The following is a 27,304-nucleotide window of genomic DNA, read 5'->3' on the forward strand; positions in this document are numbered from 1 at the left end:
CCAACTGAGCCACCTAGGCACCCCTCTTATAAATCCTTATAAATAGTTCAGTAAGAAATACTTGGCAAAAGTAAACACTGGATTTAAGTATGGTGACTACCATGTCCAGTTTTAAATAAAATCCTTTTATAATAGCATACATAGAAATTACAGCATATCTAAGCTGGAAACAGTCTTTCATCTCTTAAAATTAATATTGTATAGAGGTGTTGTGTTAGCAAGATGGGAAGGGTAAGAGATACCAATGCTCATCTCCCCCCGAAACAACAAAACAATAACTAACGACAAATAAAACCGATCTAAGAAAGCTCTGGACTACAACGAGGAAGCAGTAAAAACCTTGTGGGGTTCTATGGCCACATAGAAAAGCATAGAAAGAATTTTACCCATCCCCCAGTTCAAAGCAGTTTGGTGTCAGCAAATCCCTTGGAGGGATTTCATCCCACAGGGAAAAAAGAGAGCAGGAGAACCCCAGCAAACCTCATCAGTGTAGCGGATTGTGCACTGTTGGTGGGAATGTAAACTGGTACAACCATTATAGAAAAAAGTGTGGTGGTTCCTGGAAAAATTAAAAATAGAACTACCATATAATCTGGCAATCCTACTCCTTGGTATTTATCCGAAGGAAATGAGATCATCATCTTGAAAAGATCTCTGTACTTCCATGATCACTGCAGCATTATTCACAGTAGCCAGAATATGGAAACAACCTAAAAGTCCTTCAATGTGTGAATATAAGGAAAAGGTGGGGAGCACATGGGTGGCTCAGTCAGTTAAGCATCAACCTTCAGCTCAGGTCATGATCCCTGGGTTCTGGGATCTAGTCCCATGTTGGAGCTCCCTGCTCAGGAGGGAGTCTGCTTCTGCCCCTCTCCCTGCTCATGCTCTCTCTCTTGCTGTCTCTTTCAAATAAATAAATAAAATCTTAAAAAAAAAAAAAAAAAAGAAAAGAGGGCAAGGTGCGCACACACACATGCACATACCCACACTGGAGTACTATTTAGCCCTAAGAAAGAAGGAAACCTTGCTATTTGCAACAACACAGATGAATCTGAAGGGCACTATGCCAACTTAAATAAGCCAGAGAAAGATAAATACTTTCTGTAGGATCTTAAAAAAAAAAAACAAAAAAAAAAACCAACAAAAACCCAAACCAAAAATACCCAGCCCATTTCAAAGAACAGAATTGTGGTTGCCAGGGATGGGGATGGTGGTGGTGACGGTAAATGGCTAGGGGAATAGGGAAAAATGCAGTTCAAAGGGTACAAACTCTCAGTTATAAGAAGCATTAGTTCCAAGGATTTAATGTACAGTGTGGTGAATATAGTTAATAAAACAGTATTGTAAACTTAAAAGATGCTGAGAATAGATCTTAAGCATTCTTACCACAAAAAAAGACTTAAGTATATGAGGTAGTAGATGTGTTAATTATTTGATCTTGGTAATCATTCCACAATATATACGTATATCAAATTACCATGTTGTACAGTATATAAAGTTGGAAAAGTGTTATGTAAATACTGAATTTTAAAAATTGCTAAAGTTTTGCTGCCTTTGTCCTTAATTTTAGGCTCTGGAGCTATATCCCTACTTGTGTGCTTAAAATATAAACACCCGATGTGTTTATGTCCCATTTAATAGTTAGTTTCCACATTCCCTTTCTGCACACTGAGAACTCATTTCTATATAAGCAATAACCAGGGTCAATAAAAATTTTCTTCATTGCATTTTGGAGCCAAAGGGCACCCGAAAAATTTAGTACTTATTTTTTTGTGAGGCTTAAAAACCAAAATGCTGAATTTAACTGCCCCACTGCTATGCTATAGGAGAGATGAGACTCAGTTATCACTCACCTTGGTTTTTCAGTAATTTAAAATGTGATATATCGAACTGAACTTAAGACTTAAAATGTGGCAGAACCATATGTATAATAAAACTACTATCTCCTAATCACATGGCTTGCTTCCTTTCTTCCTTCGGGCCTTTAGTCACATGTCACCTTTTTAGTGAGGCTTTCCTTGGTGATCCTTCTAAATCTTCACCTTCCCTGCCATCACCTCAACATCCTCTATTCTCCTTGCCAGGTTTATGGTAATTCCCACCACATCACAAGTTACATTTTTTATTTAAATTGTTTGTTGTTTGTCTCCAATTAGAATGTAAGCTCTATATTTTAGTCTGTTTGCTCACTGCTATCTCACCAGCATCCAGAATGGTACCCAGAATATATCAGATATTCAATAAATATTTGTTGAATTACTAAATTTCACACTCAAAGTGAATAAACAAGCAAGTTGTATCCTAGCCCATCGTTTAAATTTTTTGTCCAAGTAACCTGCTTGATGCAGTTTTTTTCTTTTTTAAGATTGTATTTATTTATTTGAGAGAGAGAGAGAGAGAGAGAGAGAGAGAGAGAGAGCATGAGCGGAGGTGAGAGGGGTCAAGGGGAGAGAGAAGGGCTGAGCAAGGAGCCCAAAGTTGGGTTCCATCCCAGGATCCCAAGATCATGATTTGAGCCTAAGGCAGACATGTAATCAATTGAGCCACCCAGGCATCCTGCTTGATGTAGTTTTTAAATAAAGTGGGCATAGGATTTCTTGCCCAAAGAAAAATATGCTCCTCTATGATGATACATAGTATCATGAATTAGTATACATCTCAAGAAGCAACTGCATCTTTTATCTCTTCACTATTAAACTGTGCTATTTCTGGTTTTTTTCTAAGATTTATTTGAGAGAGAGAGGGAGAGAGGGAGCATGCATACACATGTGAGGCAGGGAGGAGCAGAGAAAGAGGGAAAGAGAAACTTTAGCAGACTTCCCACTAAGCATGGAGCCCCCACTCAGGGCTCTATCTCATGACCCCAAGATCATGATCTGAGCCGAAACCAAGAGTCAGATGCTCAACTGACTGAGCCACCCAGGTGTCCCTGTGCTGCTATTTCTAAAAAGCAATCTCAAAATATTATGAGATGATGATCAATAGTTCTATCAAGGAAGTCAAATCATTTATGTACTAAAGGGTACATTTTTCAATTTACTCAGGTTGGCAGTCCACAAATTATCGTCTCAATTTATATGATCTAGCACATTGGCTCCCAATACTGAGAAGCTTTTAAAAATCAAATTCCTGACACTTCTCTTCCAAAACACATTAAACCTATTAAATTAGCAGCTTATGTAGTGGGACCTAGAAATCTCTTTTTTTAAAATTAATTATTATTTTTATTATTTTTTATTTTATTTTATTTTTTATTATTATTTATGATAGTCACACACACACACAGAGAGAGAGAGGCAGAGACACAGGCAGAGGGAGAAGCAGGCTCCATGCACCGGAAGCCCGATGTGGGATTCGAACCCGGTCTCCAGGATCGCGCCCTGGGCCAAAGGCAGGCACTAAACCGCTGCGCCACCCAGGGATCCCCGAAATCTGTCTTTTTAAAACATTCTCCAGCTGTATCTACTATATCGTCGAGTCAAAGACTACCATTTTAGGAGAGGCATTTCAAGGCTCCTCTGATGTGGTAAAGGTCACTGACTGGTAATACTTTTATACTTAAAGCTCTTCCAGTTCAAATTAATTTCTCCAATGCCCTCTGATGCTAAATTTAGGAGATGACAAAGTATAAATTTTTTGACAGGGTAACAATGGTAGTTTTTAACTATGATTAACATTCTTCAGGATAGTTTCCTAAAACTTATGAATATATTGAACACAAGAATTGGTTATGGCCAACAGAGTGTCCAAATGGTATACAGATTAGTTTTCTTTTGGTTTTTATATTTAACAATGAGAGCTGTAATGAAGGTTTTAATTTAAGAAAAGTGCAAAGGATAAGAAAGAAATTTACTAAGGAATAAGATCCTTGGATAAGATACAACTCACAGTCCAGGTTAAAATTTACCTTCTCATGGGTCGAGTTTTGAGATCCTTTAAGTACACACATCCATTTATTCGATGACCACGGGCCTCACCAAATGCTAAGAACAATCAATGAAGGATTAATGTTGATCAAATAAAATTAATGAGATAAATTTTGTGACAAGATCCTTGGATTTCGCTCACAAGCTAATAAATTATGTAATAAAATGATTTATTTTGGTAGCACTGATGAGATCCTAAAAATTTATACATATCTTAATATAAAAACATTATTACCTTAATTTTTAATGTTCCCATGTTTTTTTGTTGAGTAAATGACTATACGAAAAATTTAGTTAAAATGTATTAAGTTAAAAAAATGTATTAAGTTGAAAAGATATTAACAAAAAAGCAATATTAGAATAAAAAAGAAAAAATCATTATTATACATATTTTGATCCATATTGATTTACATGGCACTAGACACATTTTCATAGCATACACTGGTCCTTGCTTTTAGTTGAACTTTCTAAAAATACCTTGAATTGCTGTATCTGGATCCCAGCCTTCAACATCGATAAGGTACCTAAATTAAAAATAACATTTTAATTTTATAGAATAGGTAAGGCTGAATTTTAAAATTTTCTTCTCAAGAAGGCAGACCTAAAAATTCAGCACTTGCATCATTCTTACCTACATATAAGGTATCCTGTTCTGTTAATTCCATTGGTACAATGAACTCCAATGAGTTTACCTATAAAATGTAAAAAAAATAAAAGGTATGAAAAAATTCAGTGAAAAAAGTTTAACATGTTTCATACACAATTTATAATATAATTTTCAATAAAAATATCTACCACTAGTTGAATTCTTAGTCATTAAATTTAAATCTTGGGATGCCTTGGTGGCTCAGCAGTTGGAACGGCTGCCTTCAGCTCAGGGCATGGTCCTGGAGTCCTGGGATTGAGTTCCATATTGGGATCCTTGCTTGAAGCCTGCTTCTCCCTCTGTGTCTTGCCTCTCTTTCTTTGTGTGTCTCATGAATAAATAAATAAAATCTTAAAAAAGAAATTTTTAAATCTAATATGTTAGAGGCATACTATCAAAGATTCAGGAAAGAAACAGGCTTTCTGTGTTCACCCTATAGTATTAAAAGGTGAATTTTTAAGGATAATCAAATGAAGGACAAAGTTTATATAAAGCCACCCTGGCAGCCCGGGTGGCTCAGTGGTTTAGTGCCGCCTTCAGCCCAGGGTGTGATCCTGGAGACCCGGGACTGAGTCCTACGTCAGGCTCCCTGCATGGAGCCTGCTTCTCCCTCTGCCTGTGTCTCTGCCTTTCTCTCTCTCTCTCTCTCTCTCTCTCTCTGTGTGTCTCTCTCATGAATAAATAAAATCTTAAAAAAAAGTTTATATCATGATCATGAATAACATGCTTCAAACATCATTCAGAAAGAATTTTTAAAAAATTAAAAAAGAGAGAAAAAAATAATTTTAAACTTACTTCTTTGATATATTTTTTTTGAATTTTATTTATTTATTCATGAGAGGCACAGAGAGAGAGAGAGGCACAGACACAGGCAGAAGGAGAAGCAGGCTCCATGCAGGGAGCCAGATGTGGGACTCGATCCCAGGATTCCAGGATTATGCCCTGGGCCAAAGGCGGCGCTAAACTGCTGAGCCACCTGGGCTGCCCTACTTCTTTGATCTTAATTGTCTTTGCATTCAGTGAAATGTACCCGTACTTCCTGGTTAATAGTAAACACCATTTCTCCTGTAAGGCACATTATTTGATACCACAGTTGACGAATTAAAAGATGAATCTACTGACCTTGGTGGATGGGCCAGGAACCTTTATCTGCATGGTGGAAGGGACCTATCTTTTAAAGAGTTTCCCTACCCATGATGTTAAAATTTGAGTACTTCCCTAGAGAAGATGGATTCTAAGAGTCATATTCATCTCCTGGGTATCAATTTTAAGGAAATTTTTCAGTAAGATTCATGCTCTAGATGTTTTTTTCTTCACTTGTATTTACCTTATATTCACCTTTCCTATCCTCTCAACTGCCAGAACTTCTTAAAAGAACTAATTTCCTACCTCTCTTAAGGGCCATATGTGAAGGAAAGTTCAGGAAGCACTCATTCATTTAGTGTTTGCTAGGGCACTGTTTGCTTTTTTATTTTTTTTTTTAGATTTTATTTGTTTATTCATGAGAGAGAGAGAGAGAGAGAGAGAGAGAGAGAGAGGCAGAGACACAGGCAGAGGGAGAAACAGGCTCCATGCAGGGAGCCTGACATGGGACTCGATCCCGGGGTCTCCAGGATCACACCTTGGGCTGAAGGCGGCGCTAAATCGCTGAGCCACCCGGGCTGCCTTAGGGCACGGTTTTCAACTGACACAGAGTCCAAACCCGTATTTCCAGGTATTTAAATTACCTTCAAATACCATAAATTTCCAGGTGAAAATATTTAGAATCAATTTATAATAGATTTTAGAAACCTGTTTTCATTATTTTATAGTTGGAATGAAATGGAATTTATTTTTGTAGAAAATAATAGAACTAATTTATGGCCTTTGCATGTAGAAGAATGATGACTATCTGAAAATTTTTTCCTGTTAAATACATATTTTTTTCAAATATCTCCATATGGCTTTACACACACATACACACAACACAAAGGTGAGGTTTTCATTTAAACATGATAGGCAGGTAAGTCCAGTTGAATCTATCTGGCACCTCAATGAATTTAGAGTCTAGTAGGGGAAGAGCTATAAGAAAACAAAGCATTTATCCTAAGAATACATGATGAATGCACACCAAGGTGTTATGAGAATACATAAGAGTCCTTAAATTTGCACTGGGGCAGAGGAGGTTTCAGAGTAAAGTTTAAAAGAAACACTGAGATAATCTTGAGAAATGAGAGGAAGTTCATCAAAAACAAGATGGGAAAACATTTCAATAGGACAGTTGAGTGTGCAAATGCTAGGAGTATAGCACTTGTGTGGGAAATAGACACATGAAACATATGTGAAAAAAATATAAGAGGCTTTTATAGGGTGCCTGGCTGGCTCAGTCAGAGAGTGTGCAACTCTTTTTTTTTTAAGATTTTATTTATTATTTATGCATGATAGACATAGAGAGAGAGAGAGAGAGAGAGAGACAGAGGCAGAGACACAGGCAAAGGGAGAAGCAGGCTCCATGCTGGGAGCCCGATGCGGGACTCGATCCCGGGACCCCAGGATCACACCCTGGGCCAAAGGCAGGCGCCAGCCACCCAGGGATCCCGAGTGTGCAACTCTTAATCTCGGATTATGAGTTCGAGCCCCACGTTGGATGTAGAAATTACTAAAAATAAATAAATAAACTTTAAAAAAAAAAAAGAGGCTTTTAAAAAGGAAGCAAAAAATCAAGTCATGAAGCACTTTGTTAAGGAATCTGGTGCTTAATAGATGGGATACCACTGAAGGATTTTAAGTAAGACCTGATTACATGTGCATTTTGGAAAGAAATTCATGTAAGTTTGGAGGAATGACTGGTGGGAGTAGAGACAAGAAACCTATGCAGGAGGCCATTAAAATAACCCAGATCAGTGGGATGAGAGTATATCTGGGGAGGTAGGGGCAGGAGAAGGAAGATTAAAGAGTTCCGTTTTTGACTTGTTCAGTTTATTGGTGCCAGATAAACCTCATGGTGGATACAAGGTACATGTGAACATGGAACTCAGGAGAAAGGTTTGTGCAAGAGATACAGGTTTGGAGGTGAAAGTCGAAAACAGGAAAAGATGAGACAAAGTGAAGTGAAAAGACTTCTTTTTTTAATCAAATCATTTTACTGAGAGGATTGGGGAAGGAATGGAAGGACTGGGAGGACAATGAGATCTGACATCCAGGATCTCTCCCCAGCTCTGCAGTTGCCAAAAGCACAGAATCTTAAGAACAGGAGTCATCAAGGATTTGAGTAGAATAAATGGCAGAGAGGAGGTGGGGGGGGGGGAGGAAAATTATTAGCAAAGCAAACTAGGAAAAGGAAATTATTGGCTAGAAAACTGAAAACACTGAAGAACAGGTAGGAAAAAAATGAGGAAAACAGTATCATAGAAGCCAAGAGGAAAGTTTTAAGGAAGGAATGAATAGCAAAGGTTAAGCTTAAAGAGATCTAAGCAATATACAGATAGAACACTATTCTTTGGATTTCTACAAGCTTCCAACTAAACTACAATTAGAGAGCTGCAGAAATCAGATTATGGGTGGTCAATAAGAATCTCCTTAGTGAACAGTAATGAAATGGACACAGTGAGTGGGGACAACTCTTCTAAAAGTGTAATCAACAGAAGAAGGAAACAGTATGAAAGAAAGAATTAAGGTTTCAAGATGGAGAAGGGAGGATTATTTTAAGACATAGGAGAGGCCCGTGCACGTTTATACATTGGTATTACAGAGCTGAGGATATGAAAAAATGTCCTGAAGGCAGGGCTGAAGCAGAGGTGGAGGTCTGGTCTGCTTTTCTTAGGAAAGCAGAAGGAAGGACGAATATGTGAGTATGGATGCAGGTGAGAGTAAGAAAGGGATCTCTGTTTTCCCTGAGAAGTGGGGAGCTATGCTACCTGAGCATGAAGAAGTGTGATGTAGCCAAGATTCAGAAGGAGATGAGCGAGCTGGCAGGGGACAGGGAGAGGACTGCCAAGCAGCACTAAAAATCCAACTGAAACCCTTAACCATTGCCCCATGGTGGCACACAGCCACACTGTGGAGGCATCTTCTCTAGCATGCAGGAGAAGGGAAGGAGGACTGTTAGATTAAACTAGGGTTGAGTATTTACATGGTATTTTGGAAAATATTTCTTGAAGATCTGCTGGTGATTAATTTTTAAAATAAAGATAAAAAAGGGATGTGTATTGTTAAAAAGGAGAGAACAGGCCCAAACTGGAATCACTTATGCTAAACCCCACCAAAATTTAATACCTAAGTGCAGCTTCAGCTTCTCCCAGAAATGTGACTTTTAACAGCCAACTTGGAATGTCCTGAGCAGCAAAAGGAGATAATCGGCTGACAGACCCTTTGAGTTGCCTAAAGGAGACTGGCCTTACCTAAAATGATGCGTTCTTTGCTAATAATTTCCTCTCTGCCTTTAAAAACCTTTCTTTTTCTGGATAGAGCTCCTTTCTATTTGCTAGATGGGATGCTGGCCATTTCATGAATCACTGAATAAAGCCAGTTTGATCTTTAATTTACTCAATTGAATTTTTGTTATTTAACAGTGTCTTTTCAGCCTACATCTAGATTTTTCTTTTTACAGATTTTTTTTCTCCACTTGTTTTTTAAAATCAAGAACTTAAGATCACAATGTTCTAGTACCCAAAGCATTACAAACTTTTGGTATCATAAACTAAAATGTAACTTTACACTGCTTAGCAGTATCTAGTAGGAACAATGTTCTGATTCATTAAATCTATCTTCCTAAAATAAATAGTTTAACAAACAGGAATTACCACACCCCCTCCAATCCCCTTTGCCTAGTTTTTGGGGCAAATAAGCTTAAGAAGCTGTTTTTTATTTGCTGAGACAGACAAAGGAAAAATTAGAAGCAGTAGGTCCAGAGTAAGGCTGCTGTGTGCAGCTAGCATTGTAACCATTCCTATCAGCCTGAAACCCTGAAACCAATTCTACTTCTCAGCCTCCGTTAGCAATGCATCTGAAATAAGCCACTTCCAAGAAGAAGTAGGGCTTGTCTCCTGAAATTCTTCCCTAAGGCCACAAAACTAGGTAGGCAGTACCAACCTCATCCTTTTCTTTCTGTTCATTTACCTCAAAAATAGGTTTATCCTTTTTACATTTCTAGATGTAAAAATTGCTTAGTTCAGGAGACTGATGCAGGAAAGTAAGGAGCAATTGATATTTATTGTAATTACTTAGCTCAGGTACGGGGAAAGGTCAACGAGAAGAGAGAAATTAAGAAAGCTAAAAGTGTTAGGAAAGCAGAGTTGCTTTTTTCAGCCAGCAGGGCAGGCAGGGTAAGGAACATAAAAAAAAAACCTAGAAGGACTAACAGGCGGGGAGAGAAAGGACGGCATCCAAAGAGTTAGATCTAGTGGGAATAGGAGAATGAGAACTTTGCCGAGTGTAGGTGTCATTTGAGAAATCTATGCTTTAGACATACTGTCCATAAGTAGTATTTATTAGCCATTGAGACTAATCCTAGATACACTCTAGTTTACTAATTCTGAAGTTTAGTAGCTCTTATGACCCAGACAAGCAGGCAATCACTAGAGTGAGGATGCTCATGTGGCTGGATCACCTTTGAGGTCTTCCACAGTCTATGGGAAAGCCTCTACCAGACAGAAGTCTTTGGCTACTAAGCATTAAGACAATTGGATAGGGCCACATGGATGGCTCTGTGGTTCAGCATCTGCCTTTGGCTCAGGTAGTGATCCCGGGGTCCCAGGATAGAGTCCCACATCAGGCTCCCTGCAGGAAGCCAACTTCTCCCTCTGCCTGTATCTCTGCCTCTCTGTCCGTGTCTTTCATGACTAAATAAAATCTTAAAAAACAAAACAAAACAAACAATTGGATATAACACTTTGTTTTTTTAAGCAATCTTTTAAAACTATAAACATGTCCATTATAAAAAACAAAACACCTAAAACACGGGAAGTACAAATATGAAGACAAAAATCACAATCAGATGCCACTACTAACATTGTGATGTTTATCTTCACGGGTACGTTTGCTCATGTTATTTATAATTATAATTATGCAGTGAAATTGCCATTTACAAATATTGCACAAGCATTTTGCCAAGTCACTAAAAATATTCTTCTACTCGGTTTTTAACATCTGCCTATTTTTCCATATGTGTATGTAAATGCAGGAATTTAATCCAATTCCATATTAATGATCCTTTAGATCCCTTCCAATATTTCAGTATTATAAACACATCAGTGAACATTCTTGTTCACATGTTTACTTATACTTCTGTTTATTTAGGGAAGACATTCCCCAAAATACATTCATGGAATTAAAAGGTTTACATAAGGCTGTAAGTTTTATCTTTCTTTACTATATGAAGCTAAACTGTACACCAAAAAGACTAAGATATACCTTATTTTATGCTATATATTCTTTCAAGAAAAGTTATTTATAAGTCAATTTTAAAATACTGAGTTATATTTTTATCTGTCCTGAGGGTGTCAGCATTTAAAGAATGCTGTAGGGAATCTATTTGTAAAGCAAAGTCAATGCACCTTTTCTGTATGTTTTACTTTCTCCAAACCAAGTCTTTTTTAAGTGAGGGTCATGCACTGTAATCTAAGGGGAAATCTTTGATAATATCCTTTTAACTAGAAGTATATAAACGAAATATATATATCACCTTTAAGTGGTCTACAATAATTTCTACTAAAATATTCTTTATCAATTAACTAAAAACATTTTGATTACATTAAAGGTTATTACCATTTTCTGCATTTTCCCACAGGAACTTTCTGACCCACTTTTTGAACTGCAGAATAGTAGCATTGTCAGGGACTTCAAGTCCAACAGTATAAAGTTTTTTATAATGTATACTTTTAGGTAAATCCTAGAAATGGGAAAATAGAATGCAACAATTATAAGTTATTAAAAACAAATTCTTCAACTTAAAACTTACCAGTAATTCAGTATTTTTAAAATCAAGTACAATGACTATACTGAAGGTACACCTTAAATCAATTTGTGTTGAACTTTTTTTTTAATGTTAAAGATTTTATTCTGGAAGAGAGAGAGAGAGCAAGTGTGCAAATGGGGGGCAGGAGCAGAGGGAGGAGAATCTCAAGCAGACTCCCTGCTGAGCATGGAGCATGACACCAGGTTCCAGATCATGACCTGAGCCAAAATCAAGAGTTAGACACTCAACTGACAGAGACACCTAGGAGTTTCTATTTGTGTGGAACTCTTTTGTAGTCTACATGAAAAGAAGTTATAAAATAAGCCACATTCCTAGTGGCCAGTAACAGTCATGAGATAGGGATTCAAGTGATTAAGCAGGCACAGGGTCAACCTAATATACAAACAGGGCAGCCCCGGTGGCACAGCAGTTTAGCGCCGCCAGCAGCCCGGGGTGTGATCCTGGAGACCTGGGATTGAGTACCGCGTCGGGCTCCCTGCATGGAGCCTGCTTCTCCCTCTGCCTGCTTTTCCCTCTGCCTGTGTCTCTGCCTCTCTCTCTTTCTGTGTCTCTCATGAATGAATGAATGAATGAATGAATGAATAAATAAATAGATAAATAAATAAATAAAATACAAACTTAGAGTATTAACTCTATAGTTACTGTTACGATTCTAGATGTCAGCTTAGGCAATGTTTAGTAAGGCTGTTTTAAAGTGGTTACATGTTTTCCTGACTCATTCTTAAGTTTGCAAGAAGTCTAAAGTGGAGAGCCTAAAAATAGGGCTAATTTCATCATTCAAGTAAAATCAATTAATCAATTAGCAACATTCATTTAAAGAATATCAAGGTTGGCAGTGAGTGTAAAATGCACACAGTAAGGTCCTAGGCACAGTTGATAGTTTTAGAAAAATAAGAATAATGACCTCTGAATAGTTATATGCTGAATAAATATGCACAACAATTCACGAGAAGCTGTAAATGTTAAGCCTTGAAGAAAAAATAAAGTTTTGGATAGGGAGGGAGAGAAAAAAATTCCAAGTTTATGGAATGATTTGAGGCACAGAAAAATAAGAATGTTCATGAGATAGTGAAGAGATGGTTTGTTGTAAGAAACAAAGAGCATGATGAGAAGGGAGTCAGATTAAATTGGGCTTTGAAAAACAGGGAGAGGAGTTTAGATGTGATACATTTAAACAGTGGGGAGGGCTGAGAGAACTGAGATTTTTTTTTTTAGAAAGGACCTGGAATGGGCATGAAAATTACGTTTAGAAACAACTACTCAAAGAAGAATTAAAAAGGTTAGCTCCTGAAGAATGAGGCAAAAAAGCTAGAGAAAAAAAAAAAAAAAGAAAAAAAAAAAGCTAGAGAATATGAGACACACTTTAGAAGAAAAAAATCTATAGGGTTTAACTCTTGATAGAGGGCACCAGGAAGACAGAGGACTCAAGTGATCTGAACCTGACTGATAGGCTCAGGAGAAACAAGGAAGCTGAAGAGATTATGAATTTGTATTTTTGAGAAGGAGTGGTATGGAACTAAAGAAATGATGGTATGTTTAGTTATATGTGTGATGAAATTTGACAAGGCAGCAAAATATCCAAGACTAAGTGTCACCTAATCAGGGCAGGAATGACAGAGACACCTTGGATAGCACCAATCCAACTGAACAGCAAGGCTCAAGAGTTATTTTCTCTAGAACAAGGTTTTAAAATTTTCTTGCTCTTCAGAGCCCTTAGCTAAGTCCTGTCACTAAGACTTAGGGACAGGGAGGAGAGGATTGGAGGATGATGAGGCCTAGTGGATCCTGATCTCCAGCTTCGGCCAGTACAGTTCCCAGTTTATCTGCTTTATATAATGGGCTTTGGAGCAAGATTTAATTGAAAGGATTTTGCTGCAAAAGAAAGTTCAAAAAACACTATTGTAGAGTAATATGCATCTCATGTTTTTTAAATCTTTTTTCTTTTGCTTTCTTTTCCATCATGCTGCTCTTTCCCTCTGTTTCCTTGCTCCCCTTTTTGCTTTTCCTTTCTTATTTCTATGTATACTCCTTTATTCTATGTTTGTTCTCTTGAAAGAAAACATTCCATTTTTTCCTCTCTAAACAACCCATGATTTTTCAAAAAAAGGTATTACATGATCATGTGAAGGATTAAGAAGATTTCTAAGAAATTACACATGGAAAATTCTGAAATTTATATTGACATGGCCACAAGAGTTACTTTCTAAATGCCATATTAAAAAATCTTTTCTATTTCAAGACATATCTAACTTTACCTTAACTTCATAATATCTTGTGGTATATGTTAGATCGATAATTAATCCAAGCTCCACATTTAGTGCTTTTATTGCACTGATCAAATCTTTTGGTGTAAACTTCTGGGTTGGAGTAAGTCTCTGATTAACTGCCTATAATGAAAAATGAACAGCAATGTTACAAAATACAGATAAAATGTACCTAACATAAAACAAACAAGGAAAAGAAAACATAAGAAGGCAAAAAGAATCAATGAAAACTGTCATAGCTTTAAAGAACACTGTCAAAGCTCATAAGGAATTAGAGCTGTGAGAAGAGCCTAAACATACTTACATCTTTTGCTTCAGTGATTTTACATATGTCCTTCTCACCAAGGACTCAGAACACTTCAAAAAGAAACTATCCTGCTTCGGTGCTCTGGAATTTCCTTGCACCAAGTTCATTTTGAAGTAAAGTATTAACTATGAGTGAAAAATAATTTTGCAGTAGAATTCTCATTTGAGCTGAGACTTTGAAAAGTTAAATTAAAAAAAAAAAAAAAGGAAGAAAAGTTAAATTACTTGTCCAACCTCAGAGGCTAGATGGCAGTCAAGATTTTAACCCAGAAATTTTCATCTTTATCCAGCACATGATACCAGTTTGACTCATTTGATTAAATGCTCATTTTTCTCCCAGATATAAAGGTTCTAAGTTTCCATGTTTATATTAAACAGAGAAGAGTATAGAATTTTTAAAATGTTATCAAATGTTATACATGGATTGTCTGGAGATAAATCTATAGTTTTGGTCAGTGCCTATAAACTTATCAGCATTCTTCTAGACTGCTGTATTTGTTATTGCTCTCAGTAGTGTGCACTGATGGTACAAAAGATTTGATTTTTGTATTATATGATTAATAAAAAAAACCGCAGTTAATAATGTACTACAAAGCCAAATATAGATAAGTTTTTAAGATTAATTCAATTTGGAGATAAAAAGAAATGAATCGTATGCTGTAAATGAATGAACCTCAAAAATATGCTATGTGAAAACAGCTAGCCACAGGCTGTATGATTCCAGTATATGAAATGTCCAAAACAGGAAAATCTACAGACAGAAAGTGGATTAGTGGTGGCCAGGGGGAAGGGAAATGGGGAGTAACTACCAATAGGTACAGGGTTTCTTTCTGACAGCATGAAAATGATCTGGAATTAGTGTCGTTGATTACACAACTCTATAAATTTATTAAAAACCACTTGATTATATTCTTTAAAAGGGTGATCTTGGTGGTATGTGAATTAAAGTATTCATTATATTGGGACGCCTAGATGGCTCAGAGGTTGAGTGTCTGCCTTTGGCTGAGGGTGTGATCCTGGAGTTCTGGGATTGAGTCCCACATAGGGCTCCCTGCATGGAGCCTGCTTCTCCTTCTGCCTATGTCTCTGCCTCTCTCTTTGTGTCTCTCATGAATAAATAAAGAAAATCTTTTTAAAAAATGTATCCATTATATTCAAGTATACTTGAAAAGTAACTTCAAGTTACTTCTCAATAGACTAAAATCTCAGTATGTTAAAATCTCAATATACTACAAAAGTAACTTAAAGACCAGTGAAAGAGAAAAATCTAAGTTAAATTAGGAGGTCAGTATAAAAGATTCTGAACTCTGCTCACACATTACCAATGTCAGAGCAAATAGGAGAAACTAAAGCTGCCATGGGTTTGAGGCCATATAAAACATGGCATGGGGTTCAAGTATCTTTTGATTCTTTTAGGAAATGCTATACAATGGATTTGACAAATCAGTAAAGGAATGCTGATTTGGGGGGAGAGTACTCAAAAGTTATCCATCTTTATTTTGGACTACCACTTTTAAATAGGTCAAAACATGAAAAGCAAAAATAACAATAGGATTAAAGATATTTTCTCTCAAAAAGTATTTAATCTTGTTAAATGTTTTCAATAAGTTAAGTTGAATTGTTAAAAAATGAATTTAACTTGTCAATAAAAAGAAATGAAGTATGATACACACTACATGGTTAAATCTTGAAACATTTTGCTAAAGAAGCCAATCACCAAGGACAGATATTACATGATTCCATCTACATGAAAGGTCCAGAACAGTCAAATCTATGAAGATAGGAAGGAGATTAGTGTTTGCCTACGAGGTGGCGGGTGGGAGTGAGGGAGAAAGGGGAGTGACTGCTCCTGTGCATGGGTTTTTTGGGGAGGAAATGAGGAGTGATGAAAATGTCCTAAACTTGTGGTGATAGCTGCCCAATTCTATGAATATACTAAGAAATCACTGTAAATGTTAATAGGCGAATGTGATTAGGTGAATTATATACCAATTAAGCTGTTATTAAAAAAAATAATTCAGGGATCCCTGGGTGGCGCAGCGGTTTGGTGCCTGCCTTTGGCCCAGGGCGCGATCCTGGAGACCCAGGATCGAATCCCACGTCGGGCTCCCGGTGCATGGAGCCTGCTTCTCCCTCTGCCTCTGTCTCTGCCTCTCTCTCTATGTGACTATCATAAATAAATAAAAAATAAAAAAAAATTCAAAACTAGTCTCTTACACTAGCATGAACAATTAATACATGGCTGAAAAGGTTTACTGTTACTTCCATAATGTCAAACATTTTCTGGAAATTTCATATTTTTTATGAAAAAATAAGTAAACATGGATCATATTAGTCTCAATTCTCCTTATAACATAGGTAAGAAAATAATATACTTACTCCCTTTAAAGGAACTTTAAAAGCAATAAATCGTGTTCCAGGTACAGGATGTCCAATTGGCGTCACAGTCCTCCACCTACAATGAAAATAAACAACTGGGATCCCTGGGTGGCGCAGCGGTTTGGCGCCTGCCTTTGGCCCAGGGCGCGATCCTGGAGACCCGGGATCGAATCCCACGTCGGGCTCCCGGTGCATGGAGCCTGCTTCTCCCTCTGCCTGTGTCTCTGCCTCTCTCTCTCTCTCTCTCTCTCTATCATAAATAAATAAATAAATAAATAAGAAAATAAACTACAATTATAATAAAAATATTTTAAGGACTCAAGATGGTAAATAAGGTATTTTTTTTTTCAATAAATAGAGCCTCGTTTGTTGGTTAGTTGCTTTTTGAGTGCTATCATATACAAACTTTAATTTACTGCCTCCTCTGTCAAAAAACACAAAAACAGGGGGATCCCTGGGTGGCTCAGTGGTTTGACGCCTGCCTTTGGCCCAGGGTGTGATCTTGGAGTCCCAGGATCGAGTCCCACATCAGGCTCCCTGCATGGGGCCTGCTTCTCCGTGTTTCTGCCTCTGTCTTTCTCTCTGTGTCGCTCATGAATAAATAAATAAAATCTTAAAAAAAAAAAAACAATGGAAGGTTTTACATATATACAGCACTTCTACAGTAAAAAGGTGGGATTCATTCTTGATACAAACTTCCAATACCCAAAATGATATTTTGGGTTTTTTTTCTTGGGCAATAGTAAGAGAAGGAAAATAGTTTATGAATTTTTATACCATTGTCATTGATTATATATAAAATAAAAAGTGGTAATAGGTATTAAATATGAGGATAATAAAAGTAAAATATAAAAATCTACAGTCTTTTTAGTAAGTAGGAAACAAATCATTTTCTCAACGTGATTATTTTGGAGATGTCATGTTTTAATTTCTGATTTATCTTGAATTAAGAACTAAAGTTCATTAACTGTCATGTTTTAATTTCTGATTAATCTTGAATTAAGAACCATAGTTCACACTGAGGGGACACTTGACAGAATGAGCACTGGGTGTTATTCTGTATGTTGGTAAATTGAACACCAATAAAAATTAATTTATTAAATAAATAAATAAATAAATAAAATTAAAAAAAAAACCACAGTTCATTAACTTTAAACATTTTCATTTATCCATGATGACTTTTTATGAATGACAAAGTAGAGAAACCGATTTTTTTTAGAAACCAATATTAAAAATAACTGTTATATAATTATTCCCAAACTATTTTTGACAAATTCCAATTATAACATATGCAGATTTCTTAAAATTCCCTGCTTACTTCTCCAGCTTCATTTCCATACCATCCTTCCCTTCTGCAGGTTCTGGCTTCACATTATTTCTTTTTCCTCAGTCCTTCCAATGCTCCGTGCTATTCCTTCCACCCCCTTCTCCCATTTCACTCTTTCAGTCACCCTCAGCTTACAGCTCTAGTATCGGTTCTCAGAAGTGAGACTGTCATCCCTCACCCAGTACCATCACACATACCTTTCACCTTCCTTCCTGGTACTTAACAGTGTTTAAAACTATACACATGATTATGTGATTTTTTTTGGACAAATCATGATTTCTCTCTTGATCATAAACTTTGAGGGTGACCATATCTGTCTTTCTTCACAGTATAGTACCTGCCACCCCAAAGAGAATTCATAAACATTAAATAAATGTTGAGTAAGTTTGGTTTCGTAAAATCACTATTTAATGTACTGATTATATATGATTAACAGCTGACTTCTCATTAGAAACAATGAACATCAGAGGTAGCAGGATGACATTCAAATGATGAAAGAGGGACACCTGGGTGGCTCAGCAGTGAAGCATCTGTCTTCTGGCTCAGGGCACGATACTGGAGTCCCGGGATCAAGTCCCACATCAGGCTCCCTGCATGGAGCCTGCTTCTCCCTCTGCCTATGTCTCTGCCATTCTCTCTCTCTGTGTCTCTCATGAATAAATAAAACCTTTTTTAAAAATGCTGAAAAAAATACAGCAAACTAAGAATTCTATATCCAGCAAAACTATCCTTCAAAAAGGAGTGATAACTATGTTCCAGAGTCCTTTGTTTTGTAAGAACAGAAATTTGATTTTGATGACTTATCTGGAATTTAAAAATATAGTTTGTCAAGTTTTTAAATAGACTCCAAATGCTCCCAAAATCTAGTAACAAAACAATGATGTTGGACTAGGTTTCTTTCTCTTTAAAAATTAGAAAGTGACTTCCAGCACAAGTAAATAAAAGGCCTCACATTTTTACCTTTAAATAACCCATTAACTCCAAGATTTTTGCTCGTAACATTTTTAAAAGATCATTTTTTTTTTTTTGATGGAATTCACTTGAGAAATAAGATGTCCTGAATACTTAGGACGTTTATCATTTCCTTGACAACACATCAAATTCCACTATTATGAATGACATTCAATTAGGACTATGATAACTTTTTTGAGATTCTATTTATTTATTCAGGAAAAACACAGAGAGAGAGAGGCAGAGACACAGATATAGGAGAAGCAGGCTCCATGCAGGAAGCTTGATGCGGGACTCAATCCCGGGACTCCAGGATCACACCCTGGGCCGAAGGCAGGCACCAAACTGCTGAGCCACCCAGGGATCCCCTCTGATAATTCTATAAACATGTTCATCTTTGGTTCTGACATCAGTTGGAAGCTGTTCTTTTTGCATTAACAATACAAGAGAACCATATGTTAGCAATTTTAGACCATCTGCTAATATTGCTAACATTACTATAATATGCACTTCTTCCATTCATTTCCACAACTAATGTTTCCACAATGACATAAATGATAATATCTAAATAAGCTGGTGCTTCATTTAAATTATCTAGCCAGCTACTTAAAAAAAAAAAAAAAAAGAAAGTGCATCTATAAACATTCCCAACACTTGCTTCTGGAATGCAATACTTTTGCGGTTCTGGTTTTCATATAGATAAAATTTTATTAAGCTCTGGAAGAAGATAGAAATCTTTAGAGTACACTATACAAAGCCAAAAAAAACTTGCTTACAGAATTCTTGGACACAGTATAAGATAAAAGACAATTACCATCGCAAAATTAAACAAATAAATAAAAGATAGAGACTGCATGGAGAAAATCTATGTTCTGATTGCTACCAACAGATCAATAAGTTGTTAAGCTATCAATCATTCCAGCCATGTGAATGGATGAAAATACTAATTTAGAATTAACAGAAGCAGAGACAGAAAAATATTATAGACAATGTCTACTAGAAAAATCTCTCCACCTATTCAAATACTATCCTGTCCTTGAGGATTAGTTTAAAACATCATTTCTTTCATGAAGTCTTCCTTTATTACAATCCCCCTCCATGACTTAAAATCACAAAGAATAAGACAAACTGACCTCATGTGCCTCCTGTTGTAGTATACCGAGTAAGATATAACAATACTAATGTAGTGTTGTTGCCAAAAGACAAAGCAAAAAAAAGTTTAACCTGAATCTTATTAAAGAAACAATCATCAAACTCAAAAAGAAGGTCATACATAACCAACTGCCTAGATTAGGGATCAGCAAACTTCCTAAAGGTCAAAGCCTGAATATTTTAGGCTTGTGGGCCACATATCTGCCACTGTAGTACAAAAGCAACTATAGGCAATATGTGCATCAATGAGTATATAGCTGTTTTTCAATAAAACTTTTACTTATATGGGATTCCTGGGTGGCGCAGCGGTTTGGCGCCTGCCTTTGGCTCAGGGCGCGATCCTGGAGACCCGGGATCGAATCCCACATTGGGCTCCCGGTGCATGGAGCCTGCTTCTCCCTCTGTCTATGTCTCTGCCTCTCTCTCTCTCTCTCATAAATAAATAAAAATTTTAAAAAAAGAAATTAAAAAAAAACTTTTACTTATAGAAACAGTTGATCAGCCCATGGGCCATATTTTGCCAACCACTGGCCTATAGACTCTGAATAAAACAATGTCATGAAAGACCAAAAATAGACTATTGTAGATGGAGACTAAAGAGAGAAGTAAATCTATGCATGGCCTTTTTGGGATCAAAAACAAACTCCATCATAATTATATTGGGAAATCTGGATATGAACTATAAGAATATTGTATCAATGTTTAATTTGCAAAGTTTGATTATTATATGTGATTAGACAGGGACTTATCTTGTTTATAGGAGATACATGCTGAAGTATTCAGGAGTATACTGTCATGGCCTCTGCAACTAAATCAAGTAGTTAAAAAAAAGTGTGATAAGTGCATATGTATATATACATGAAGATCAAGCAAATGTGGCAAATTAGATTGTAGGGCAAAGGTTATACAAATATTTACTCTATTATTCCTACTTTTCTGAAGGTCTGAAATTTTTAAAAATAAAAACAAGAAACAAATAATAAAAAATATAATTGCAATACTCTGCCCTAAAAAAAAAAAAATCTCCTTTGAGTTCTTTCTTCTCTGAACTGCTGTTTCTGTTAATTAAATGAACTGTAGAGTTCAGCAAGCTATTATTATGTCTGAGTACCTAAATTTTTTCTGGTAAGTCTTATCCTCACAAAGCACTTGGTATAGGCAGTATGTATGTACTGTATGTTCAATAAACTGTCTGTTAATAAAGATTAGAATATGGCCATAAAAATATATGAACAAATATTTTCCTGAGCCATAAACCCCACCAAAAAATGACAAGTAGCAATAACTTACTTGATTGAAATAATATTTATAACATACATCAAATAAATAATATAGTAATTCTGGGAGAAATTAAACTGAAAGCCATGGTAAAGTAAATGAAAGTACAGATAACTGAGGTAATTTTACTAATATTGATTAGCCACTTCTGGAACCAGAGCTTAACCACATTCTGGTGAAAATTACAAGGTAGTAGTAACAATAATTTACATTCCTAGACTTTGAATTTTTTTTCAGAAACTTTCATTAATATTATCTCATTTGTTCCTTATGACTCTATATGGAATATCTATTTTTTAAGGTAGTATTACTTATCCCTACTTAAGAAATGAAAAAAAAAATGAGGCCAAGAGTTGATTGAAGTTACCTAGTATCCCAGTGAACTAATAGTAAAGTCAACACTTGAAGCTAGGTCTTATTACTTCTCTGCAAAGCCACATTCTATATTTAGGGCAAAAAAGGCAGGAGAGTATAGGCAACTCTTTGTTTAGGGAAAAAAGGCAAGGAGGGAAGGATTTTACACTTGAGCTTTTAGTTTTTTAAAGAGAACACTGTGCTCTACAGGCACCAAGTAGAAACTAAAAAAGACGCCTCTGCCCCATGGTAGAAATTTAAGCTTTTTAGAGTTTCTTCTTGATTCCTGTGCTATTTTCTTAGGACCTTCAGCTTGATTCTATTTTTATTTTTTTAAAGATTTTATTTATTTATTTGGGAGATAGAATATGAGCAGGCGGGAGGGGCAAAGAGACAGGGAAAAGCAGATTCTTCATTGATCGGGGAGCCTGGCATGAGGCTTGATCCCAGAACCCTGAGATCATGACCTGAGCTGGAGGCAGATGCTTAGCTTACTGAGCTATGCAGGTGCCCCTTGATTCTATTTTTTAAAAATCCCCAACACCACAATCTTATTACAGACCCCTATGGAAATAAAATTTGGTTATAATTTGCATTCATAAAGAACATATATATATATAGAGAGAGGATATTTATTTTTGAATTAATTTTTACCTGTCTTGCTAGATCTCCTTACATTTCTCTGATTAAATAAGCACATATTTAAGTTCCCATTAATAAAATGGGAATGATGGGCAGCCAGGGTAGTTCAGCGGTTTAGCACCGCCTTCAGCCCAGGGTGTGATCCTGGGGACCTGGGATCGAGTCCCAAGTCGGGCTCCCTGTATGGAGCCTGCTTCTCCCTCTGTCTGTGTCTCTGCCTTTCTCTCTCTCTGTGTGTCTCTCATGAATAAATAAATAAAATCTATTTTAAAAAAATAAGATGAGAATGATTAAATAAGCACATAATAAGTTCCCATTCTACAGAAAAGGAAACTAAATCTAATTATTTTAAAATTATTTATCTGAAGTTATACATCTCCCTAGATGGAGATAAGATAAAATAGAATTCAAAGTACTCCCATTTCAATGGCTTCCAATTTCTAAACTGTAACATAAAAATAAAAAAAAAATTCATAACCATACTATACTATAGGAGCAGCTATACTTTTTTTAAGATTTATTTGAGAGAGAGAGAGAGAAAAAGCGCACACACGCCACGTGTGCATGGGGGATGGTGAGGGAGAGAGAATCTCAAACAAACTCCTCACTGAGGGTTGAGCCAGACACGGGGCTCCATCTTATGAACCTGAAATCATGACCTGACCTGAAATCAAGAGGTGGACACCTATCTGACTGAATCACCCAGGTGCCCATAGAGTGCCTATATACTTTCAAAAGAGGATAAGAACCACTAAGACTTTTTTCCTCAAATATTTTACCCAAATTGCCAATAATTTGGTATATAGAGATCAATTTTCCATCTAAACAAACACTGGGTCACTGGTAGGAAGGGATATTTTCAAAGAAGGCAGAAAACCAGTCTTAATATCAAAACTTTACCTGCCACGTTTTTTGTTTTTTTTTTTTTTACCTGCCACGTTTTGAATCCGTCTTTAAACCCTGTACATTTTTAGTCTATACCACTTCCTTGGTTAAAATGTACCTACTCACTAGATAAGGGAGCAGATGGAGAAAGAGATCAGTCATAGAACACAAACAGCAACTGTAATGATACAGTTGACATATTAGAGAGGGATGGATTGTGGAATTCAGTGATTAGAGCCCTGGAAAGTGGTGTGAAATAAAAAAAAGAAAATCACTTAGGTGTCCTTCCTTTCCTTAAACTCTCAAATCTCATTGTTAACTTCAATTAGTTTTTGTTCTGATTACTATAAAATTTGGAGTCAGTTTGCTTTTATTTTTTAAGTAACAAAGATGGAAATCACAAGATTTATTGAAAGCTCTTGATTTGGCAGTATACTAAAACAGTTCCTTTCTCATCTTAGAATGAATTTTTTTTCTCCCCTCCCCTCCAGCCACACACACACTTTGTGCGCTTGTTTTGGAGAGGAAGAAAATGGGGGAAGTAGAGACTAGTTTCCTACGTTTACAGAGAAATTTCAATTAAAATAGATTTCTTGGATTCCCTCACAGAGATGGACTGAGAAATTCTGTGATGGAGGTCAGGAATCTGTATTTAAACAAGCGATTCTGCTTATTAAATTAAATCAATTTAAATGGTAATTCTGATTCTGGTAGTCCAAGGACAACTCTGAAAAAACAAGATCCACAGACAAGCAGTACATGGCCAGGTAGAATAATTCATTCTAGATAGAGGGAAGAACAAAAACAAAACATGAAGGCATCCATACATATGCTGTGCCTGACAAACAGGTGCTTCGTTCCCTTAACCTTCCTCATCCTCAGTTTCTGTACCTGTTAAATGAAGAGCTGGACCACATAATCGCTGAGGACCTTCCCAAATTTAATATATGAGCATCACCCAAAGTATCCAGAAATCATGCTTCACTATTACCTGATGATACTGTGCTCATTGCTATTCATTTATTCACTCAGTAAACTTATTAAATACTAATGAATGGAGAAAGTATTAGTCCTCAAAAATGTTTAGTCTGGTGGAGAGACAGACAGACAATTACCACAAAATGCCACACGACAGCGATTTAGGGACGGCATCACAAAGAAAGTAATCTTGAGCCGAAACTTTATGAGGGAAAAAGGAGTGACACATGAAAAGGCATGCAGGCATGACACCACATGCCAGGCCCAGGATACAGTGAGCAGTTTTGTATGATTCTAGCGTAATGTGCGTGCTGGAGAGCAGTTAAAAAAAAAAAAGAAAAGAAAAGAAAAGAAAGAAAGAAAAGAAACAGTTCATATATGCCATGTAAAGAGCTCAGATTTTACCAGATGGAAGAAATGAAAACAGAGAATCAGGCTTGCATTTTAGGAGAAAGTTTGGTGACAGTACAAAGAAAGAACCAATGACATATTGCCTTACACCTGTCAGAATGGTTAGAATCAGTAAGATAAGAAAGAACAAGTGTTGGTGAGAATGTGGAGAAAAGGAGCCCTTGTGCACTATTGGTAGAAGTAAAAATTGGTACAGCCACTACAGAAAACAGTATGGAGAGTCCTTAAAAAATTAAAAATAGAAAAACCATATGACCTAGTAATTCTACTACTGAGTATACCCAAAGAAAACAAAAACACTAATTCAAAAAGATATACGCACCCCTATGTTTATTTTAACATTAATACAATAGCCAAGATATGGAAGAAACCTAAGTATCCATTGTAAGATGAATGGATAAAAAAAGATGTGGCATAATAATGTACAGACTTGTCCAATCACTATGTTGTATACTTGAAACTAATGTAACATCATGTGACAACTAACTATACCTTAATAATAAAAATAATGTGATATACATATATACTTGTACATATAGTGAAATATTACTCAGCCATAAAAAGGATGAGATCTAGTCATTTTCAACAACATGGATAAACCTACAGGATATTACACTAAGTGAAATAAGTCAGACAGAGAAAGCCAAATACCATATACGGTATATGCAGAATCTAGAAAACAAAACAAATGAGTAAATAAACAAAAAGAAACAGACCCATATATACAAAGTGATGGCTACCAGAGGGGAAGAGGGGGAGGGGATGGGCAAAGTGGATAAAGAAGACTGGGAGATACAGGTTTCTACTTATGGAACTAATAAGTCATGGGGATAAATGGTACAGCATAGGGAAAAATAAATCATACTATATAAGACTGTTGTACGGTGATAGATGATAGCTACACTTGTAAGCAAGGCATAATGTACAGACTTACTGAATCGCTATGTTGTATAACTGAAACTAATGTAATACTATATTAATTATACTTTAATTAAAAATTTAATTACTTAATTTTAAAAATAAACAGAAGATGACAACTTGGAGAAAAAGACATCAATTTAGAGGCTACTATCAAGAGACCATGGCTACTAAAACAGAACAATGAAGACAAAAGTAAGCTCCAAAGATCAACTGTTTAGTAGGAGACAGAATCGAATAACCTGCTGACTGTGTGTGAGATGTTTAAAAAAAGATTAAATTTTGGAATTGTTCTTAGTTATAGCTTGGGTGATTGGATACTGGCTTCATTCAAAAAATGGGAAATAAAGAGAATAAGTTTTGTGAGGAAAGGCAGTTGTTTTAAATACTGCATATTCAGAGTTTTGAAAATTGGGGTAAGGGTACCCATAGTAGTGTAGAGCTCAGGTCAGGAGTGTTGGCTAAAGAGTTAGAATTCATAGGGATCCCTGGGTGGCGCAGCGGTTTGGCGCCTGCCTTTGGCCCAGGGCACGATCCTGGAGACCTGGGATCGAATCCCATGTCAGGCTCCCGGTGCATGGAGCCTGCTTCTCCCTCGGCCTATGTCTCTGTCTCTCTCTCTCTCTGTATGACTATCATAAATAAATTTAAAAAAATTTTTTTTAAATTAAAAGAAAAAAAAGAATTCATTACCCTACAGATGGTAGTTGAGGCTATGAGACTACTCAAGAGGATAAAATTAAAAAAGAACAAGATAAAGGACAAAGCCCTAGAGAGCAACAGTTAATGTTTATTTTTTTGTTTTATTTTTTGCTTTTCTTAAGATGAACTTCGAAGTGTTCATCATGCCAAAGAGAAAAAAATGGCTAAAAAAATAAATCCTAGAAAAAAGAGACTAGAGCAAGATCCCAAAGGAACAAGTATAGAAAATTCAAAATGTTCTACGAGATGGGAGAAGAAAAATAGAAATTGATGTTAGACAAATCAAAGAAGGAAAGGGCAATGGTCTACAGAACCAAGTGCATTTAAAAGGTCTAAGAAGATACACTGGACTTGTCAATTAGAAAGTCCTTAGTGGTGGCACAGTAAGTGATGGAAGCCAGAACTTTGCAGGTAGAAGAGTTAACAGATATGGGGAATGGGAGATTACTCTTTCCACAAATGTGGCAGTAAGGGAGAGGAAAGAGAGAAAGCAGAAATCAAAGGATAATCCAAGTGAAGGCATTTTCTTTTAGTTTTTTGCTGCTGTTGAACAGGGGAGATGAAGCTGGTACAGGGAACTAGGAAAAAGTATACTGAAGATTAAAGAAAAGGTTAATTGATGAAGCAGGGGCCCGGGGAGACAGAATGGTTGGGATCTAGGATACATACAGGATCAGTTGTGGATAGAAAAAGCATATCTCTTTAGCTGAGACAGGAGAGAAGGATATCTGCTGTTAAAGTTAAGTTGGGCTGGTGGTCACTGTCGCAAATTCATTTCTGAGACTTGATTTCCTCTGAAAAAGCAAAACGAGCTGCTGAGAGTACAAGGTCAAAGGTGGGATAGAAGGCTTAAGGTTAGAATAGCAGCTCTGAGTGGAAAAGGAAAAGAAAGGCTGATCTCTATTATGGACCATGATATAGCTGTCATTACAATAATCCAGTTTTGTGATTTTCAGTACTAGAACTTGATTATCTTTAGATATATGAGTTGAAAAAGCAAATGACTGAACTAGAGTGAAAAGCAAAAGTAGGGAACGACAAAAAACAAGGAAATTTTATTTCTTCTTCTTATATATATATTATTTTAGGCAAGGAAATTTTAGATACTGGTGTAAATAATAAACCAAGCAGTGTGGCTAGACAAGAAAGTTAATCTATGTAGAGGATGATGATGATAAAATAGTAGTCAAGGGGCAGGGCCTTTATGAGGTCACATTAAATATAGAAAAA

At 36.3% G+C, this 27,304-nt stretch overlaps 1 protein-coding gene across 1 annotated transcript in view; it reads right to left on the reverse strand.

Annotated features, from left to right (window-relative positions):
* The window catches only part of LOC129523118 (RNA/RNP complex-1-interacting phosphatase-like), a 46,917-nt gene that overhangs the window by 14,731 nt on the left and 4,882 nt on the right, over positions 1 to 27,304 (reverse strand). Inside the window, exons 2-7 of the mRNA XM_055345733.1 lie at positions 16,477 to 16,552; positions 13,783 to 13,914; positions 11,317 to 11,440; positions 4,558 to 4,618; positions 4,404 to 4,450; positions 3,908 to 3,983 (exon numbers count right to left, since the gene is read on the reverse strand). Of these exons, the coding sequence (XP_055201708.1) occupies positions 3,908 to 3,983; positions 4,404 to 4,450; positions 4,558 to 4,618; positions 11,317 to 11,440; positions 13,783 to 13,914; positions 16,477 to 16,552 (516 nt within the window). The remainder of the gene's footprint in view (positions 1 to 3,907; positions 3,984 to 4,403; positions 4,451 to 4,557; positions 4,619 to 11,316; positions 11,441 to 13,782; positions 13,915 to 16,476; positions 16,553 to 27,304) is intronic.

Source organism: Nyctereutes procyonoides, unplaced genomic scaffold, assembly GCF_905146905.1.
Source record: "Nyctereutes procyonoides isolate TBG_1078 unplaced genomic scaffold, NYPRO_anot_genome, whole genome shotgun sequence".
In the NCBI taxonomy this organism is placed as follows: Eukaryota; Metazoa; Chordata; class Mammalia; order Carnivora; family Canidae; genus Nyctereutes; species Nyctereutes procyonoides.